The sequence below is a fragment of the Porites lutea genome, chromosome 7 (genome assembly GCF_958299795.1).
Source record: "Porites lutea chromosome 7, jaPorLute2.1, whole genome shotgun sequence".
NCBI lineage: Eukaryota > Metazoa > Cnidaria > Anthozoa > Scleractinia > Poritidae > Porites > Porites lutea.
In genome coordinates, this window is record NC_133207.1 from 21,263,887 (window position 1) to 21,284,296 (window position 20,410).

The window sequence follows — 20,410 nt, forward strand, 5'->3', positions numbered from 1 at the left end:
AACGTTATCGGTTCATCAAATGTTAACTGTTAAACATTTTGGAAACTGTTTACAAGCTATCTTCAAGAGTGTAGTGAGTGAAGTGTCACCTCTTCTGGGGATGCGCATAAAGTTAAAGACACCATGATTGTTTCCATTTATGTCCTTAACAATGAATTCATGCTAAAATTTTAGTAAAAAACAGGGCTATTTTTTTAGAAGCCCGTAAATTTCCTATTATCGATTACCCGCCAAATTTCGATAACCTGCGGCACTTCCTTCTCCACCTCCCTACATTTTATCCTTAATACTATTTGGGTAACTTAACTAAATTGTATGTTTATGTTATTCGGATGAAGCTTATATGTATTACTTCGCTGTACCACTCCAACGACATTTATACCAAGTATTTTGTTGTCTGCCTTTAAGGTGACTCGACCCAGTTTTTTTTTGGGGGGGTACCATCCTACTTTGAAGCTCTCTGGTATCCCCACCTTTACTTTTATCGTAAGTCTAACACATAGATTAGATAACATATAGATCAATCTACAATACAACATAAAATTTTTGGCGATCGGAGTAAATGTCACGTGGTTATAATGCCACGCCCCTTTGAGGTCTGGGTCGAAAATCTGCTGTTGCCGGCGTTTTTTCGTGAAAATCTCTCGGCTACACATAGTGCGCATTAGTGCCTTGCGCTGGACAGAGTTTCAACAAAATCGCAAAGACCCAATTCGAGAAATTCGGCGGTTTCAAAATTGAGGTCATAATTTATGCGAAAATGATAAGCAAACTTTAAACGATTATATCTAATAAATTATGAGACTGATCCCTTTATTTTGGGGATCGTTATAACAGATGGGTCCTTGCAAGTCAGCAAAAAGCTTTAGGGCCTTGTAAATGCGCGCGATTTCGAGCAAAGCAAACAAATACAAATTATAGTTTTCGCTATTTGTCAGCGTTTAAGAGTCCTTCTTACGAAAAAAGCATTTTCTTAAAAATTCTTAGTTTTTTTTTTCTTCAAATTTTTTCAGGGCCACGATTGATTAACTAACTACCCGGACTATGAATTTCATGGTCATTGAAAAACTGTGACATTATCTTCTATAAGTTCAAACTTGAGTAAACATTGAACATTTTCAGCGTTTTGGCTGACTTTGTGCTTTGGGAGTTGTCTATTGTTTCTAGTCTAAGTAGAAGGGATTCCCGTCACGCAACGTCTCCAACCAGCTGAGTGTGCATCATGCCGAGAATTAAAAACTCTAGAAAGAAAATGGCCGGGGTTTTGAATGCTATTCAAGTGAGAAAGGAGGTTCCCGGAGAAGAGATTGTGCTTCAGGTTCGTAAGTGTCCATTATTTTAGGAGTTATTTGAACATTATTGAGCTTGATTTAAATATCATTGACATCATGATTGGACGTCCTAATACCGCGGACTTTGTATTTTTCTATCAGGAGAGTTCCCCAGAGAGTACAGCAAGGGAGAGTTGTGAGATAAAAAGAAGAAGAGGAGACAATATGAGGAAAAATGTGAAAAGACGAGGGCCAGTAAACTAGCTGCAACAGAAAAACGATGCAAGGCGTCAGTTTCATCGCCCACGAGACCTATTTTACGTTCGGACCCGCCGTATAAGAAAATAGGGAACGCTAGCAGAGAATATATTGTCAACCTGGAAATGCTTACGGAGGCGCTTGAAAAATGTCAATATTGTAATAAGGGGCCGTTAGAACTAGCCAAAAGTTGCCAAGACGTGCGACCGCAAGGACTGATACCTATTTTAAAACTAAAATGCAGTAATTGTTGGTCCATCAACAGTATCCGCCCTGCCGAAAGCCACCGAACTGGCAAACGGGGGCCAGCGACTCTTGACATAAATTCCAGAGCAGGTCTCGGGGCCTTGCATACCGGAATCGGCCATTCACAGTACTCTGGTTTGATGTCTGCCCTTGGTCTTCCCTCACTGACTTCGCGAAACTTCAAGAAACGAGAACGAGAAGCTGGAGGTGCCATAGAGAGTGTGGCCAAGCGGTCGAGTGCCGCGTTTACGAAGATGGAAAGGGACCGGTGGCAGTGGGCGTGTCCTACGACAAGGGATGGAGAAAGCGTGGCAAGAGCTATGATTCCTCATCCAGAGTGGGGACTGCAGTGGGGCTAATGACGGGAAAAGCGATCAGCTATGCCACGCGGAATACCTTATGCCGAGTGTGTCAAGAGGCTGTTGTTTACAACAAGGAGCCCACCGTGCACGACTGCCGTCGTAAGCACGAAGGCTCATTTAAAAGTATGGAGGCCAACGTTGCAGTGCAGCTATTTGGTGACGCAGTCGAAGGTGGCGTACGTTACTCGACGTATGTTGGTGATGATGATAGCACAACAGAGAATCGGCTGCAGTCATTGGTAGCCTATGACATAGAAAAATGGAGCGACATCAATCACGCAAGCCGCACGTTGGGTTCCAGACTATATGCTGTCAAGTCCAAAGTGAAGGGTCTCAGCCCTGCAGTTATTGGATATATCCAAAGATGCTTCACGTATTGCATAAGACAGAACACGGGAAAGGCTTCATCCTTGTTGGAGGGGCTGAAGTCGATAGTGCCGCATGCGTTCGGCGAACACACTCTTTGCAAAGAATGGTGTACATACAAGCATGACCCAGACAACTACAGTCACGGCGACCTTCCTGGTGGAAGAGATCTTCAGGTAAATTCACAATTTGCCAATCTCAGATGAAACGCTGCTACCTGTTACCAGGAGTGAGGGGTGTTCGCGTTGGTTTTCGCACATTCTACATTTTTCAAGACAACAGCACTATAGCCAGAGAATAGTAGATGAGCTCTACAAAAGATACGTTACCGGCATATAGCGTGGGATGGCCTACAAAGGTTCCACTGAACATCTATCAGGAAGTATATAGCGAGTATGGGAGCCAATCAGATTTCAATAATGCTTGTCGAAAGGCATGCCTTGCGGTCGAGATGCTTTAACCCACAAAATGTGAAAATTGCACTAGAATAAATCTTTGAATAATTAGCAGAGAAACCATACTTAGCAAACTTTGCGCAATATTGTTAGATAAAGGCAATTCACCAAAATATGTCCGTATGATACGAAAATCAAAACCTCGGTCGCCAAGCATCTTGGTCGACAGGCATTCTTGCTTTTTTCAGTGTTTTGGTATCGCTTAGATAATCCAAAATTGTGGCATTCTAGGGAGACGATCTGCGAGCTAGTATCGAGGATGCTATGAAACCTTTTCTCACTGAAGAGGCAGCCCAAAAGCTTGCGCCATGTGGGTCCAGCCAGCGAAACGAATGCGTCAACAGTTTCATTGGTACGAAAGCACCAAAAATTCGTCACTACGGTGGATCTGAGAGTAGTGATTTCCGAACGGCGGCAGCAATTTCGCAATTCAGTGAAGGGTATGGATATGTTAATCAGGCAGCGCAACTAATGGGTGTAGCAGGCAATGCTGTGACTGAAAAGCACACCAAGGTGATGGACAAGAAGAAAGATAGAAACAGTCTAAGGCAGTCAACCAAGGCGTTTAACCGAGCTAGGAGAAGTGCGAAGAAAAAGAAAACCCAAAAGACCCGATCATTGGAACATAACGAGGGCGTGACCTATGAGAGCGATGTAGGACTAACACAGAGTGAGGCTGACAGATTGACAATCACGAATGGTACTTTGAGTGATCTACGATCGACTATTACGGACAAGGAATTCGATGACTATGGGAGCATAGCGAGCCTGCAAGAGAGTACAGTACTTATAGCGGCTACACCCTTTCTTGAATTTATCCATAGGTATCACCAGGACTTTTCAAAGTGGTAATAAATTGTGATGTGTTGTCCCTTATAGACTTCCGATGCTCAAAAACTCGAAAATAAAGCGCAGCCACTTGAAATATACAAGGTTATACTCCTTTGGGAAAGGGATATGGGTGCGCGCCCGAAACCCCGTCGTTGACGCCCGATGTTGAATCTAATTCTTTCAGTGTTATATGTTTTCAGGAGAAGACGGGGACACCGAATGGGCCTTTTGTACTAGCTATATGTGATACAGAAACAACGAGGCTTGGTATGGAGTGCGAGATAATTCAACTGTCGTGCTTAGTTCAGGGGAAACGCCGTTTAACCAGTATCTGCTTCCAGACAAGAAAATGATATCGGAAAGTGCGACCAAGATTCACGGAGTGTCTGTAAGATATCAAAATGGGGCGAAGCAATTGCACAAAAATGGTAACCAGTTTCCAGCTGTGTCACAAGCTCAGGGACTGGGGGATTTTCTTAGCTTCATAAAAGAGGTTGGAAGTGAGACGCGGGTTGTTCTCGTTGCCCACAACGGTAATCGGTTCGACTTCCCCATTTTGCTACGTTCGATGAAATAACAGGGTCTACTTGAGCAGTTTCTAGAGTGCAGGCCGATGCTTTTGGATTTACTAGAAGTAATCACAGAAGAAAAAAAGGCTCGGGGAAGTCATCTAAAGGAGTGCAAGGGGAAATCTCTTGCTACAGTGTACGAGAAATTGTTTGGCGAGCAATTTAACGCCCATGATTCCCTAGAGGACGTGGTTGCACTCGGAAGGGTCCTACACAGTAACAAGTTGCAACAGACTCTGGAAGGGATGGTAGCGTTGGCTAGGTAAGCAAATACTTTTTGTGAAGACATGGCTATGAAAGCTGTTGCCAAAGGAAGAAAGTCCACCCTACACAGGCTAGGCATTTCCGATGTCATGAAGGACAAAATAAGCAAGGCCGGCCTAGACATGAACACCCTCAGCCGTTTGTATAATGCAGGAGGTTCAAGGGCTTTGCTAACAATTTTAGCATTACCTCCAAGCAAAACAAGCGCGAAACCAAGAGTCACAAAAAAGCTTACAGTGCTTACAAGTCTAGTTAATTTTTTCGCTACCTCATAAAAAGATAAGTAATGAGTTGCTTTAATTATTGGCTTGCAATAAACCCATGTAAAAAATCATATTTTAGTAAGTAGATTTAGTGTGTAGCATTTATGATTTTTTGCAAAGGCACAAGACGCACGAGAATTGATTAAAAATCATGAGTTGAACCTCTATGTATCACGCGATCGCTTGTCCCGGGGCGTACCAAAATTATCATATCTCGGTTCGAGCATTCGGAAGTCAGCCAAGCGTGGTCATTGCACGCGTGCTGAACAAGAATGCTGTATAATGACAGACTAGAAACAATAGACAACTCCCAAAGCACAAACTCAGCCAAAACGCTGAAAATGTTCAATGTTTACTCAAGTTTGAACTTATAGAAGATAATGTCACAGTTTTTCAATGACCATGAATTTCATAGTCCGGGTAGTTAGTTAATCAATCGTGGCCCTGAAAAAATTTGAAGAAAAAAAAACTAAGAATTTTTAAGAAAATGCTTTTTTCTTGAGAAGGACTCTTAAACGCTGACAAACGTCAACAAATAGCGAAAACTATAATTTGTATTTGTTTGCTTTGCTCGAAATCGCGCGCATTTACAAGGCCCTAAAGCTTTTTGCTGACTTGCAAGGACCCATCTGTTATAACGATCCCCAAAATGAAGGGATCAGTCTCATAGTTTATTAGATATAATCGTGTAAAGTTTGCTTATCATTTTCGCATAAATTATGACCTCAATTTTGAAACCGCCGAATTTCTCGAATTGGGTCTTTGCGATTTTGTTGAAACTCTGTCCAGCGCAAGGCACTAATGCGCACTATGCGTAGCCGAGAGATTTTCACGAAAAAACGCCGGCAACAGCAGATTTTCGACCCAGACCTCAAAGGGGCGTGGCATTATAACCACGTGACATTTACTCCGATCGCCAAAAATTTTATGTTGTATTGTAGATTGATCTATATGTTATCCAATCTATGTGTTAGGCTTACGATAAAAGTAAAGGTGGGGATACTAGAGAGCTTCAAAGTAGGATGGTACACCCCCAAGAAAACTGGGTCGAGTCACCTTAAGAAGTGCCCGCTTAGAGAACGCGCGAAGTACGGTGGGGCCAAACCACCCCCAAATGGCTTATCAAAACGTGATAATTTCGAATAATTTAAAATAACCTTGCTTACTTTCACTCTTTCCGAGCCAAACTTGGCCTGAAAATACAAAACATCAGTCCAATCAAAATCGCTCATAGGATGACACCAAATGTCAAATTATGACGTCATATTTTCCGACGTCATTCATACGTAAATTTTAAACTTTTCAATCTCCCAAATTTTTATATCGTTTTTGAAAGAACTATTCAAGGGAAGTTGAAAGCTGAAAAAAAAATTTTCAGTATCTCAAATATGAGCTGAAAAATGACATTTTGAATTTGGATAAATTTGGAGCACAAAAACGGGGTACCCCCCTTTCAAAAAAAGTCTTAATTTCAGAGTTGTATTGTCGAGTCACCCTTGCTGTTTAAGTTACACATAACATATCTTTACTGTCGAAAGCTAAAGGAAAAAGACAAATTTGAAAACACGAATTCCTAACTGCGCAAACCACCCCCCCCCTCCCCCCCAAATGTAGAATACGAAGACTCCGGCTCATAACTGCTTATAACGACTTCTCGAGACTGGAGAAGTGTAAGAAACAACACGATTTTTTAGTACGGACAGTTTGCTTTGTCCCAGGGGAAAGAAAGGTCTTACATCTTCTCCACACTGAGCTCGCTTACTAAGGACACTTTCTATGGACCCCTAAGTATCCGTATTAACGAAGTTTGACTGTACCATGAGTAATAAGTATTATAATGACGAATTCTACAAAGTAAAACTAAAATGAAACAAACACATGCCATAGAAAAGTCAATGTGTATTTATTTAAGATAATGGCGGGGCTCTCGCGCTCTCGAAACGGGACACATCCCAGAAAATTTGGTAATCACGTGACGGTACACCGCCCGCCAGTCTAACCCAACGAGGTCGAGTATTTTCTTGAAGTTTTCCGCCGACAACTTACAAGTTTTCAAATGATCGCAGGATCAAGTTTATTTTTTTTAAAATTCATATGAAACTGTATGAAATAAGTTGTGTTTATGTGCCGCAAAATTCAGCCAGTTATTACAGGTAGGGAAGACAGTGGCTCTCGACTTTTCTCTCCATGGTCACGCGTTGGTCACACTCTACGTCTAATTTTTATGCTCTGATTGGTCAAAATTTGACAGGTGAGTTTATGCGGAAAATTTATGCAGCATCTTGCAACTTGTTTACTTTGATAGCTAAAGCTGACAGCGTTTTGTGTCGACTTGTGATGTTTTTAACTGACTTTTTCCACTGCATGTAGGTACAGAATTGAATACCGTACTGCTATCAAGAGTCGTCTGTTATTCATGGCTGGTTTGTTTATTGGGTTTTTGTTTGAGAAATGCGCCGCATGTCAAAGTAGGACATCCGATTTCGGATGGCATTACCTTGCTTGATGCGTAAAAGGATTGAAAAGTCTCAAGCAGCCTCACTTGACAGCATTCAGGAGCTGCATCGCGAATGGAAAGCCTGAGTAATTACTGTATTTGATGTTTTTTTCCTCTAATTTCAAGAAACCGAGCTTACTTTATGTGGCTAGTTTATGCACGTTTGTAAAATTATACACAAGGACCTATTAACCTAGTACCAGGTTTGATATAAGCTTAAGTCTTAATCTTACAAAACTTTAAAAAGCCTTTCAGAGACATTTCTCACCGCAAATAGAAAGAAAACGTTCCGAAGAATATTAAGTTATAGTATAGGCTGTAAAAACGAATTCTTTGAGCGATTTCTTCGGGTCGAGTTCATCTTGAAACACCAGGAAGCCGGCTTAAACTTAAATTAAAGCTTTAAGCTTTTCAAAAGACTCAGGGTTTTTGGACACTTTAACAGTTGTCTTCGTCAATGGAAATTATTGTCTCTGTAAATGTTTCACCGAATCATATTTCTTTTGTAGATTGTTAGTAGTCTCTCTTGAATGGCTGTGCCGTTCATCGCTTGCAGGAGATTCAAAATGCCGCGCGTATCAAACGTTTTTAAAGAATACATACCTATTATATGGCTTCTTCCTGTTTGGGGGACCGGAAACAAGTGCACGACGCACGATTTGACAATCATTTGACAGGTGTCAAAAAAGAAAGTTTTTTTTGCCTACCCCGATCAGTACTGGTGTTCTGATTGACTTTCGTTTGTGAACTAGAGTTGAAACTGCAATTCTTTCCGTCAAATCGAACCAATCAGAAATGCTAGAAATTAGCCATGTTAATATCCTGATTTTATTAACGAAGATGACCACAATCCTCCTGTAGTCAGACAGATCATCGAATATGTACCGTTTTAAAGATTAGACTTAAACTGTACTTTAATACTCCGTGGAGGTGGAATTAACACTGTTCTTCTTTATTTCAGCTTTAAATTAAGTATTACATTTATATATCTCTTTGGCGGCTAATTTAATTGAGACGACCATTGAAATATGTCTCCTACAAAGTCGCAAAGACCTGACCTAGTCAAGCAACATTCAATTGAGTTTTACAATACTTAATTCCCAATGAAAACGGCGCCGAAGAAACTGTGCGTGCTTTGCATGTAAAGCTTTATTGTTACGGGCCCTGTGGATGTGGTGATGACGTCTCCAGCATTCAGGTGCAACACGCCTCCCGTGTACGAAGTACCATGCTTAAGAGGATGTGTTGGTGATTGAATCCGCAGACGTTGTTTGTTGTTCACATTCACGTACATTGCGTGACCATTTAGATGGTAGAATTGAGCGTAGATGAAGTACACTCCGCAGATGGGAACAACCAGTTTTCCCTCTGTATACTTCATGCCGCCTCCAAGGTAGCTGTTCAGGTTATGAACATCCCAGTCTTTGATCACTAAAAGATAAGTTGACAAAGAAATATTACCATATTTCAAGATTCCTCTTAACATCGAGTTTTCAGCAAAGGTAGCTTAGTGAAATTCGCAGCATAAACGGTTAGCACCAGTGCTAACCGTGTATTTTGGTGTTGGTTTTGTACAGAGGAATTGCGAAGTCCTTTATGGAATGTTAAATTGGCCGGATGAACCCCTAACAACACAGTTACAACCCATTGGTAAAATGTTGTGAATCCCTAATGCCGCGGTTATGGTAGTCATATTGTTACAACATTTATTAAAGAAAATGTTGCAAGATCTTAAGACCATGCCGGGTTAAGCACTCACGACATTATTATGACAATACAGTGTTTTTTAACGCATTTACAGTAAACAACAACTTTGTCCACGTGATCAACTTGTCCCTTTAACTGTCTGTTATTGTTCATTATTTCTAGCTACCAAAAAAATAGTTGTGGTTTCGCGCTAATTTAAGACTTAGAGCCTGTTTACATGAAGGTGGGGGACCTCAGATAGTCCCCCACCTCCATGTAAACAGGCCCTTAATAAGAATTAGTTTTGGCAGTTTTCATCTGTTCATTTCCCATTTTGAGAAATTGTTCACTTGAATTTAACGTTCGCTGTCTGCCGTAAAAGTGATTCTCAATTTCTTTGTTGTCACACGATTTGTTGAGAGGATGATGTGACTCTCGTGCTAAGCACCGTGTTAAACAGTCACAAATTTATCACGAACTGATCAAGTACCCGGGTCAAGTATCATGGGCATATTTAGCGATGGGGCCGAGGGGACCGCGGCTGCCCTTTTTTAACTCGTGTATGCCCGAATTCACGAATTCCTGCGACATGACAAAGGAAGACCGTTGTCGATAAATCGCGATATTAACCTGAGGGCAAATCTTGGCAGCTTTCATTCTCTCCTTTTACGTAATAACTTCTCTAGTGGGGTTAATTTAACTACTGACAGTGGATTTATTTTTCCGGGGAGTTATTTTAACTCCAAAAAGGAGTTTAAAGAACTCTTTTTCAGGAGTAAAAATGACCCCAGATATCGGAGGAGTTAAAATATCCCCCAAAGAGGAGTTATCCGACCTGTACCTAAAATTTTTACTCCATTTTTGGAGTTATAGTAACTCCCTTAACATTACTGTGCAGAAAAACTACGAACTATAAACGAAAAACATACCAACTTAACAACACATTTGGGGTTATGAAATACCTGTGTGTGGCGAATACGTCCTGTCGGATTTATTGGCAGCTGCTATGTTAGCAGCGGGCTGTGTAAGAAAATGGAGATGAGATATTCAGGTGCTACCTATAACCTTCCATTAATAATCTCTCCGCCGTGAACATAGTTGTTGTTATTATTCATTCAAAATATCTATCTGTCTCTGACAGGCTAAAAACACACACACAATTCATCATAACCAGCTATTGTCGACCAAATTTGGAAGAATTTTGTCATATTATTGAACTGATGACGTTAACCTGGGGACGATGTTGAGTTGTTTTGGTACTGAGAACAAAAATGCCGGAAATTTCACTCTTTCACAAGGTAAAAAAGGCGAACTATTGCCTAAAAACATAGTAAGAACAACAAGATGACAACTACTCGAAGGGCGACATCTGCTATTTGGAGATGATACCCAGCCTCATGGTTTTCATTCAAAATAGATCAAATTAAAATCAAAACCTTTCAATGGATGAAGCCCAGAATCTGGAAAATGAAAGGAGGTATATATGCAAAGACCCTCGCCAAATTTCAGGTCAGAGGAATATTTCGTATACGAGATATTCGAAGAAACGTTTTACCCAAATTTATAGAGATTTGTATGGAGACGCCATGCTGGCGCCCACCCGGATGAGCACCAACATGGCGGACGGAAACCAACAGAAACATCTGTTACCGAGTTTTGCTACAAAAGCGTGAGTTTATCCCATCGAAGAACTCATAAACATTAAAGTAATACTTTTTCTTATACATGAACTGTTTAGATAGCACAATTCCCTCAAAAAGTCATTTTTTTAACCTACATGACAGCTCTCTTTGCCGGCGTCATGTAAATGCCGCGTCACGCAAAAGCTTAGAAATTCAAGCGTACTCTATCTCAAAACCAAGAACCCTTTTGAAGAGAAAATTTTTATGAAAATTAGTTTTTAGCTGCTCTAATACATCGTGAAAGTCAAATCTTGGTAGGATCGATAGTTTTTCTCGTTTGAATTTTAGTGACGCCATGTGAAAACCAGCGATTGTTCGTTTTATAATATTGGTAGGGAAAAATAGAAGCTCACTACTTTTTGTACAATTTCCAGTTTTTTTTTTCCATGAGTCTCCAGATTTTTCTTTATCAGGGGTCAGCATTACTTGAGCATCGCGTTCACGGCAAACGGCAAATGTGATCGAATTTGTTCCACGTGACCAAAATTTCCATTTACTTATCGTTTACTGTTGATTATAACTGCACGAAAATCGGTAAATTCACGCAAATTATATCAATAACTATTGTTTTAGGCTGTTTTTGTCTGCTCATTTCTTATTTTGAGAATTCTCAACTTGAATCTCACGTTTGCCGTTTGTAAACGCAGTACTTAATCTCTCTATTGTTAGCTGCAGGAACCCTACTAACTCAAGCCAGCACTATTTTCACTGCAAACCTTGAATAGTTTTTTAAAAAAACATGAGAGACGACATGGACATTTTTGTACGGAACCACCATCCTAAACAGTCATATTAATTTTGAAATAAAACGAGGTAAGCTTATCAACTCTAAAATATTTTGGGACTCTTTTTGTGTGCGATCGACTGTTATCTATCGATATTAAAGGAAAAGCAAATACTACCATAAGGACGATGTCAAAAGTTAGAGAATGGTGGAAAATGGTTGTATGTTACCTTTTGGAATCCGTTTCCGTAAACATTGATGTTGATTGGCTGCTTAGAATCCTCGCAAATTTTCTGTTGATTAAGAAAAAGTAGGACAATTAATAAGGAGTTCTATGCAAGAGGATTTTGAAAACATTTTGTAATATCTATGAATTTGCTTCAACGAACGTTATTTTTTTCCTTTAACAGTCATATTAATTAGAAATAAAACGAAGTAAGCTAACTAGCTCTAAAATATTTTGGGACAATTTGGGTTGGCGATCGACTTTTTATCTATCGATATTAATGGACAAGCAAATACAACCACGCGGACGATGCTGGGCATAAGTTAGCGAACGGTGGATCATTATCTTACTTGGTTTCCTAAAGTATTTCCCGCCTCGCAGAAATACAAGTCGGCATAAACGGACGCGACAATGATAAAAACGAGCTTCATGACCTCGACAGCTGTTGGATATTAACCCCGTGAAAAGTGATTAGAGAATGAAGCCGCGGACTGTAGACTAATGATTCATACTATCTGATTTTGTTTATTTATTTTTCAGACGAGTAGAAAAACAAGTATTTTTCACCAGGGAATGATGCAATAACTCATGACGAGGGTTTCATAATTTATTATTCATGTAACACTGACAGGACCTGAATTTCGTTCGTGTTTCAGAATTTTTAAAATTATGGGTCTTCACTTTCAGCTGCTTTCACCGCCGATAACAACTGTTTCCCTAGGTCCAAGCCTAAACTAAAAGTGTTTTAAGAATTAGGCCTTATACTTTCGGTCTAACTTGTAGCAGGTACCAAAACTTGATCGCACTCTTATTCTTCTTTCAGGGGCACCCAACGACAATTTTCCGATAATATCTGTTCGGAAGACGATTTGAGATCTAGAATTTTTGGAACATTTTTTCCAAAATTTCTTCCTTGTCTTCCTCTCCTAGGATTTTCGAACATCTAAAAAAAGGTATTATTGCCCATTTTTAACGGATTTTTACCTTAAAAAGGTCACCTACAATTTTCGGGAGCCTTTTTTCTAGCTGAAATTTTCGAATAGGTAAGTTTTGATCCCTGTAATTTTCGGATCACTAGACTTTGAGCTAGGAATTCCGAACAGATGAAAAATTTGTAGGGGATAAAAATACGCCTCTATCTACCGTTTTAATACTAAAACACGTTTAACAATGCTATGTTTAAGTGGTTTTGAACTATATTCTCGTTGGGTGCCCCTGTTCTTTTTTCCGTGTAAGATGAATCCTCTGTGTCTGTATTTTGTATGAATTTGGAAACGTGACCATTTTTGCCTGTGAATACTCCTATCCAAAATAAATTTAGGAAATTCTACAATGTAGTAGATCAGATATTTATTTAGCTCTATCGCAATTAAATTAACACACTGGGTAGTTTTTTTTAAGGCAAAAGCATTGTCTGAAACTGAATATTTATTATATTTAGTACAACGATTACTTTCTTCTCGTACTTGTAACTTCACCGTCAAACTTTAATAACCGTAAACGTCTAAAACATATATGGTATATTTTACACCTAGCTAAGTAAAAAATGTGACGACCCTGCGTTAGCCGGCTGAGTTTTAAATCTGGACCAAAAAAAATCTGAAAACAGATCCTTTTGATCTTTTTTTCATTATAACACAGATGAACCAATATCCAATTTATATATAATATTAAAAGTTGACTCCAGTACTTTTTCGTATGCTTTCCTCACGATATAACAAACTAGAAGATTTAACTTGATTTTTAAACTTTGATCGTTTTTGTAAGTCGCCTTAAAGTATAATATAAAATTCAATGGTCCTATTAATTTGTAAGGTGCTTTTCGCGAAAAAAGTCCCCTTTCTTTCAGCTTTGGTATAACGAGGCTACATGGGACATAAATGCATGAAAGCTAACGATCAGTAGCACAATGCTACTTTAGATCTTTTTAACAATCCTTTTCAAGTTATTTGAACTCTTCTGTGATCTGATTAATTGCGCGTGATTTAAACTAAATTCTTTGATTAATATCCTATTTTTAACCCTTTTATAGACAAAATTTCTACATCACTTTCTACAGCACTGGGAACTTTACTAAATCTCAATATCTTTGTTTGTTTTCTGTTTTCTGTGGGTTCCAAATTAAGCGGTAACTGAGGAACTATCATTGTATAATTCAAACATAACTTCTACCTTTCTAACGACGATTAAGGATAGCTCCTTCGCATGAGAGTGCAACTTGTTTGTTTTTCGAAACGTTAACTGTGAAATCAAAAGTGCCATTTTTTTATTTTTATTTTTTTGGAAACAGTGCCCGTGCAAACATTTATTTGAGATCTGTCGAGATTAACAGAAACAATAGATCTCAGTAATTTTAAACCATTTTAAAACCATTTTGTGCTCTTTGTATACAGCAGACGACTCGAGAAGTCTCCGGCCTCCGACTAGCTTCGCTTTCGTGAGCGAGAAACAACACTGCTGAAGAGCGTGTCGCAAATTAACTATAAGCCCATTAACTAAAGGTCACCAAAATCACACGCTGAGATATCCCACATTTGTCGCTGTAAGTATCTTGAGAACTATATTGAGTAACTGATTTCGCTGCCTTAGCGATTTACATAAAAGAAGACGGCGTACTAGCTATTTTACTAACGTCAGCGCTTAAATCAATAGCGAGCTTAAACTAGGACCTAAAATGAGGTTAGTTATCTTTGTGAAACAAGTCAACAAAAGGAGAAGAATAATTCATTTTCTATCGTTAGGATTTGTTGATTTTCGAACCTAAACTATACAAAAAGAAACTGCAAGAAGACGATTTCTGTAAGTTACCTTCATTTGTAACAAATTACCATAAATGGAAGTTTACTTAGTTCCTAATTGATAGTCATTTTTTTAATTTCTTCGTGCCGTATTTATGATTTACATTTTTTTCCTTTCCGGCAGAAATAGAAGTTGTTTTTGTTAAAAATTATTTTTCCTGGACCGTTTACATCAAATTCGAAGCTAAAACTGCTCCAAACTTCTTGACTTTGCTCATTTAAGACGTTTCTTATTTTTCCCGTACAAATGGTCCTATTGTTTCTTATTAGAGAACAGACATATAAAGTCAACGACGCAGTTTAATTGCCCTCAACAGCCAGGGCCAACTTCGCTGGCGACAAAGCGCTTGAGACTCAGAGAAGATGAACTCTTCTAAAAACTGAGGAAAACTTCGAGACATTAGTTATAATCGATTAATTGAATGTTGGGTCGCCGAAATTTTTTTGCGATGGGAATAAAAAACTGAACCGACACACTAGATTTACATTTTCTTTCGTGAAGAAAATGGAATTAGAATTTTCACTTTGTGATGCAATTTGGTGCTCAGGAGCGAAGGTGAAATTACACTGAATATGTTATTATGACCCAAATATTGCAATGTTTTATTACTATAATATAATGCGTTACTTATGGCGTTGACCTTTAGAAGCCATTCCCGAAAGTGGGATAGTAAAGTGATCACTGACTAGCCATAAGACAAACAACTCGCTTTTGTTTTCTTTGCACAACTTCACAAAACGCAAATACAGTAATAAAAATACCTATGGGGACATGGCAGAGACTTACGTACTCCCCCACCTCTAAGAAGGCCTCATTCTTTTATTTTACTTCCTTTGTATCACCACAACTTCATCTCCAAGTAAAGGCTCAATAATGTTCTTAGACAAGAAAACCTCAATTAAAATTTGGACTATTTTAAACAATGCTTATATGCGTAATTTGATTTTCGAGGAACCGGGCTCGAATGTGCTCTCGCGTTCGATCCATGTCGCCCTCTCGTAATTCAAGAACTGTGAAACCGTGAAACTCGATTTAAGTTGGAGAAGAAGACGTACAGTTTTTGGAAACGTTAGGTGACTCTTTTTAACCAAGTGAAGAATTGCTCCTGACAATTATGCGACGAAGCATGTCAAGCTTTTCAATTTCATTTGTATTCAAAGGACGCGAATTTCATTCATGTAAAGGAATTAATTTTCTTTCAGAGTCTGCAATTGATTTAAAAGAAATCGTATTTTTGAGCCCAAAAGTAAAAGCAAAAAACAACCCAAATACCCCAGAATGGAATCTCACCAGCCTTATTTGAGCTTTCTGTTCCGTAACATTCTGACTAAACAAGAGAATTTTACATTTTTACCTGACAAACTTCCGTCTTTGTCTATAACACCGATGTTCAAAAGCAGCACCAAGGAAGTTCCCTGAAATCAACAAAAATATTCATAGTTGATAAACAAAAATATGAAAGGCGCTTTGATGTACCAAAAAAGGTTCTCAAGCTTCTTCTTTCTTCCTTTTTCTTGAGTGCTCACAACCAGGAATTAAGTGATCGGATCGCAAACTAGCTACTGGCGGCATTTTGAAGCCATGAAAGTCATTCGAGGGAATTCGGAGTCACAACGCTCGCCGCGCAATTCATGACTTAGTAGAAAAAAAAAAAGAGTTGGTTTACCGAGAACTGGAAGCATTAGAGTTAATCGAGAATTTTCTTTAGCACTCCACTCCTTTCGAAAACGTCATCCCGGTCTATCGCGACATTACGAGACCTCAGGTTCTTTGCATGCCGACGACTAGCCGCTGAACACTGAGGAGGCCAAAGGAGAATGGGAAGGCGAGAATACAATCAAGTGTGCCAGATATTTTGACTGAGACTGAAGCTTGATCGTAATGGTTGTGTCAATGTTTTTAAGAAAATTATTTTTTTTTACCATGAAAACTATTTTTTTCCTTCTGTGTCTGTACTTAGTAACAAATGGCAGAATAACCATTATTGTGTGCGCATATTTACTGGTAACAAAAGTCAAGGACGTTCCACATTGCAGAAGAACAAACATTAGCACAAATGAAGTTTGACACAATGGTCGCACTAAAAAAACCTTAAGGCAAAAGGATTGGCCAAAACTGAGAATATTTACTTTATTTTAGAACGATGATTACTTTCTTCTTGTTGATTCTAAACCTGGACAAAAAAAAGGAACGTAAAGAAAAAAAAAATTCGTTTGATCTTTTCTACTGGCGCAACACAGATGATCCAATTTACATATGATAAGTTGAGTCCATTGTTAAGCAGTTCCGTACAATATAACAAATTTGAATACATAAATATTACGAAAATCGCTTTCAATTATAAGAAAATTAAAGTCCAACCGTCCGTTAATTTAGACGCTGCTTTACATGTGAAAAAATAACTCTCCTATCATGTGTGGTAAAGAGAGGCCATGTAGAGTACCACTGATAAAAGTCAACGCCACCATTAAACGAGGTCAAAGTAGAAGAAAGTTAATAGCGTATCACGGTCATTAGTCAGAGCAATTCTTGTAATTCGTTTAATTTCTTCAAGTTATCTGGATGAGGTCGATGCACCTCAGCAAATTAACATCTGCTCGCTATGAGACAAATTTCGGTCAACATACAACTTTCTTCCCCACAGTTCTTTCTCAGACTTATTACCCCTTGTGTAACGTTAAGTGACATTAACTGTAGTTTATTTGCATGAAAGCGATGTACTAGTTCAGTATAAAAAGACTCCAAATAAAACAGTGTCTTGGCTTTCCAACCTTATTGATCGTATTGTTCGCTCTCCCTGATCTTACTCCGCTTTGAGATTTAAAAATGTCGGCTACACACAGGAAAGGAAACACTTAGGGCTTGGTGGCCCCAGAATACACTGCGGCCTATTTACTTATTAGGGACGGATACGGAATTGGGTGCTTTTTAGTTTGTGATCGTCATTTCATGCTTACGCCATTTGAGAAATAATTCTTTACTGTATTTCAGGAAATCATTCCCATTGTTCCACTACAGTTATTTATTCAGAAAAAAAGGGAAAGAATTCGATTCAGTCCCTTAACACCTTTGTTTTTGCCCTAGTCTCACTCACTGACGCATACAGCTTTAGCACCATCCTTGCATTTATTTATTTCAGCATTAAAATTTCCATTACAGATGTCTCCTGCTAAACAATGTATACTAGTAAAGTAACCGAGCCTCGATTATGACCTATTTTTATTTGGTAAGGTTGTTGTACAGAATACTGCACCAACTAAACTGCTCATTACTAAGAAACGTTTTTTTTTCCAAAATGTTCCTTAAACATGGCAATTATGCACTCTTTTAACTAAGTGACTAGTCCCTTAATTCTCGAGGTTATGGTGCAGTTGTCAAGCGATATTCGTCAGATATTAAATCAAATACGCGCCAAAGTAGGTGTGGAAGGTAGACATGTAAATTTTACAGTTGTTGTATTCCGAAGCAATCGTGATGACGTCACCAGATTTCAGGATGAAAACACCGGCTGTGTACGCGGTACCGTGGTCGCCTTTTCCCGGCCAAGGGGATCGAAACATGGTCACGGGTTTGCTGTTGACATAAACATTGATCCTTCCAGTGCTGTGATAGTAGGCCTGCAGGTAGATATAGTACCTTCCAGTGGTAGGCACAGTCAGTTTTCCATCCTGGTACTTCATGCCGCCTGCAAGATGGCTGTACGGGGCACCGTCAGACCAGTCTTTGATCACTATGGGGTGAAAATGAAGAAAATTGACATTAATTCTGGGTGATTTACACTAACGCACAAGGCCTTGTTGTAATCCAGGGGTGACGTTTATTGTATATATTCGCCAGTCGTGTCCACATCGAAATAAACAAATGGACGAATTAGTTTTGGTCGGTAGTCCCCGAATTACAGTTAAGTGAAGCTAAGATCAAACACTATATAGATATAATAAAACAAAAATATTTTGCATATTGGCAACATACAATCCATCATTCTAAGAAACTACAATTTTACAGCTTATTTAAACATGATTATAAAATTTCAAGTTATCTAGACTTAATTAGAAATTCTGCTAATAGGAAAGATTTAGTGAAAATTCGTATAAGTAACCACAAACTCATGATTGAAACTGGAAGATATAATCAAACTTCCCGCAACGATAGATTCTGCCCTATTTGTAACTCTGGTATAACTGAAGACGAATTTCATTTTCTCTTCCATTGTCCAAAATACTCAATCCCAAGGGAAAACTTTGTCGACTTTAATCAGCTATCTTACACAGAATTAATAATTAAATTGATGAATTCACAGAATTTTTCCGTACATTTGTTGAAATTTGTTTCATTATGTAATGATTTACGTAATAATTTGTTATCAAATCATGCTGATGACACTTGATTGACTATAGTAATCATGATCATTGCATTGCATTATCATTGTTATGATTTGTTTGTTTGCTTGTTTTTTTTTTATGTTAAAGCTTTTGCAATACTGTAACTACATAATTATAGTCATGCAAATAAAGCTTATGTTGTTGTTATATATTCATTGCACCATAAAAGAGGCACCCCCCCAAAAATCAAAATTTGATGTTATTTGACCTTTAACAGACTCTATATGTTGCTTCATGACATTTAGTGGAGGCGGGACGGTGTAGAGGATGGTATAACATGTATAAGGAGAGCACATACTTTGGTTGGCCTGATAGGTCACTGCTTGTTTGTTTACAGATTCGATATGAGCAGACGGCTTGCGTGCATTCTGTAAAACAAGAAAGCAATGTAGGGGGCACATATTAACAGAGAAATGATTTATGAATCGCATCAGTCAAGAATGCTGCTTAGTGATATTTAACGCGAAAGTTCCTACTATGTTAATTTGTGTTGAGAACCAGACAATTTTGAGAGAGTTTCGCTATATTTATCTTTTGTTTAATTACTCTTAAAAAATAGCTTAACGGCTATTCCAGTAGTGATTTATCAACTGTTTGCTTTTACCTGTAAAGAACATTGGCAAGGAGTTCCGTTGTCCTTTGTGGATCCCGTGTCTCCTTTTGATCCCTTTTCACCCTGAAAATGCATGATACACGCACGTGAAATGTTATGCAGATATTCAGTATTTTATAAGAGATATAGTGTTACAAGTGGTATCAAAAGAAAATGGTTGTGTGTTTGTGTTACCTTTTGGCATCCCTTTCCGTAAACGTTGACGGTGATTGGTTGCTTAGAATCTGCGCAAAGTTTCTGTTGATTAAGGAAAAGAACAATTAAGGAGTTCAATTCTATGCAAGAGGATTTTGAAATTCTTTTACTAAACTCTGTGGATTCGCCCTAGTTCCGTGAACCAGTTTTTAACGTTTGGAGAATTGTAAATGTATTCTAACAGATTCTGAGAAATTTGCCGATTTTCATTTTTGTTGCAAATTATTTACTCTTTCTTGACAAATTATGCCATCGGACAATTATAACCAAGAATTTGTTTTAGTTTGCTGCGAGTGGCAATAATATTCTTTTTTTAGGCATCGAAAAATTTCTACAACCATCATTTCGTTGTAGTTCATTTGGTCATAGAAAAAGGAAACCATGTAAAACAAAATTAACCGATAACGCACCTTATATTTTTCCTTTAACAGTCATATTAATTTTTGAAATAAATGAAGTAAGCTTATCAACTCTAGAATATTTTGGGGCTGTTAGGGCGTTTGCGATCGACTTTTAATCCTTCGAATTTCAAGGACAAGCAAAAACTACCACACTGAAAAAAGATTAAGTTAGAGATTGGTGGATCGTCTTACTTGATTTCCTGAAGTATTTCCTGCCGCACAGAAGTACAAGTTGGCACAAACCGACGCGACAATGATAAGCACGAACTTCATGATCTCGACAGCTCTTGGATATTAACCCTGTGAATAGTGATTAGAGA

General features: G+C 38.5%; 3 protein-coding genes across 3 annotated transcripts; 1 reads left to right on the forward strand and 2 right to left on the reverse strand.

Annotated features, from left to right (window-relative positions):
- The first annotated feature begins 2,133 nt into the window (after positions 1–2,133).
- Positions 2,134–4,624, forward strand: LOC140944595 (uncharacterized). The gene is made up of 4 exons (XM_073393714.1): positions 2,134–2,679; positions 3,190–3,782; positions 4,042–4,282; positions 4,370–4,624. The coding sequence occupies exons 1-4, from the start codon at positions 2,134–2,136 to the stop codon at positions 4,622–4,624; spliced, it is 1,635 nt and encodes a 544-aa protein (XP_073249815.1).
- Positions 4,625–8,475: 3,851 nt separating this feature from the next.
- LOC140944596 (tumor necrosis factor-like) lies at positions 8,476–12,131 on the reverse strand. The gene is made up of 4 exons (XM_073393716.1): positions 12,051–12,131; positions 11,705–11,767; positions 10,031–10,088; positions 8,476–8,813 (listed from the first exon to the last, which is right to left on the reverse strand). Exons 1-4 carry the CDS (start codon positions 12,129–12,131, stop codon positions 8,476–8,478), a joined length of 540 nt encoding a protein of 179 aa, XP_073249817.1.
- Positions 12,132–17,677: 5,546 nt separating this feature from the next.
- On the reverse strand, positions 17,678–20,410 carry LOC140944930 (uncharacterized). The gene is made up of 5 exons (XM_073394038.1): positions 20,283–20,410; positions 19,669–19,731; positions 19,486–19,557; positions 19,180–19,249; positions 17,678–18,229 (listed from the first exon to the last, which is right to left on the reverse strand). The coding sequence occupies exons 1-5, from the start codon at positions 20,361–20,363 to the stop codon at positions 17,895–17,897; spliced, it is 621 nt and encodes a 206-aa protein (XP_073250139.1). The 5' UTR covers positions 20,364–20,410; the 3' UTR covers positions 17,678–17,894.

Coding starts and splice junctions, on each gene's coding strand:
- LOC140944595 (XM_073393714.1), top strand. CDS start 2,134: ATGACGGGAAAAGCGATCAGCTATGCCACGCGGAATACCTTATGCCGA. Junction 3,783..4,041: donor TTTCTTGAATTTATCCATAG/GTATCACCAGGA, acceptor TATGTGATACAG/AAACAACGAGGCTTGGTATG. Junction 4,283..4,369: donor TTCTTAGCTTCATAAAAGAG/GTTGGAAGTGAG, acceptor ATGAAATAACAG/GGTCTACTTGAGCAGTTTCT.
- LOC140944596 (XM_073393716.1), bottom strand. CDS start 12,131: ATGAAGCTCGTTTTTATCATTGTCGCGTCCGTTTATGCCGACTTGTAT. Junction 11,768..12,050: donor GAAATACTTTAGGAAACCAA/GTAAGATAATGA, acceptor CTTAATCAACAG/AAAATTTGCGAGGATTCTAA. Junction 10,089..11,704: donor ACGGAAACGGATTCCAAAAG/GTAACATACAAC, acceptor TTTCTTACACAG/CCCGCTGCTAACATAGCAGC.
- LOC140944930 (XM_073394038.1), bottom strand. CDS start 20,363: ATGAAGTTCGTGCTTATCATTGTCGCGTCGGTTTGTGCCAACTTGTAC. Junction 19,732..20,282: donor GAAATACTTCAGGAAATCAA/GTAAGACGATCC, acceptor CTTAATCAACAG/AAACTTTGCGCAGATTCTAA. Junction 18,230..19,179: donor GACCTATCAGGCCAACCAAA/GTATGTGCTCTC, acceptor TTCACCCCATAG/TGATCAAAGACTGGTCTGAC.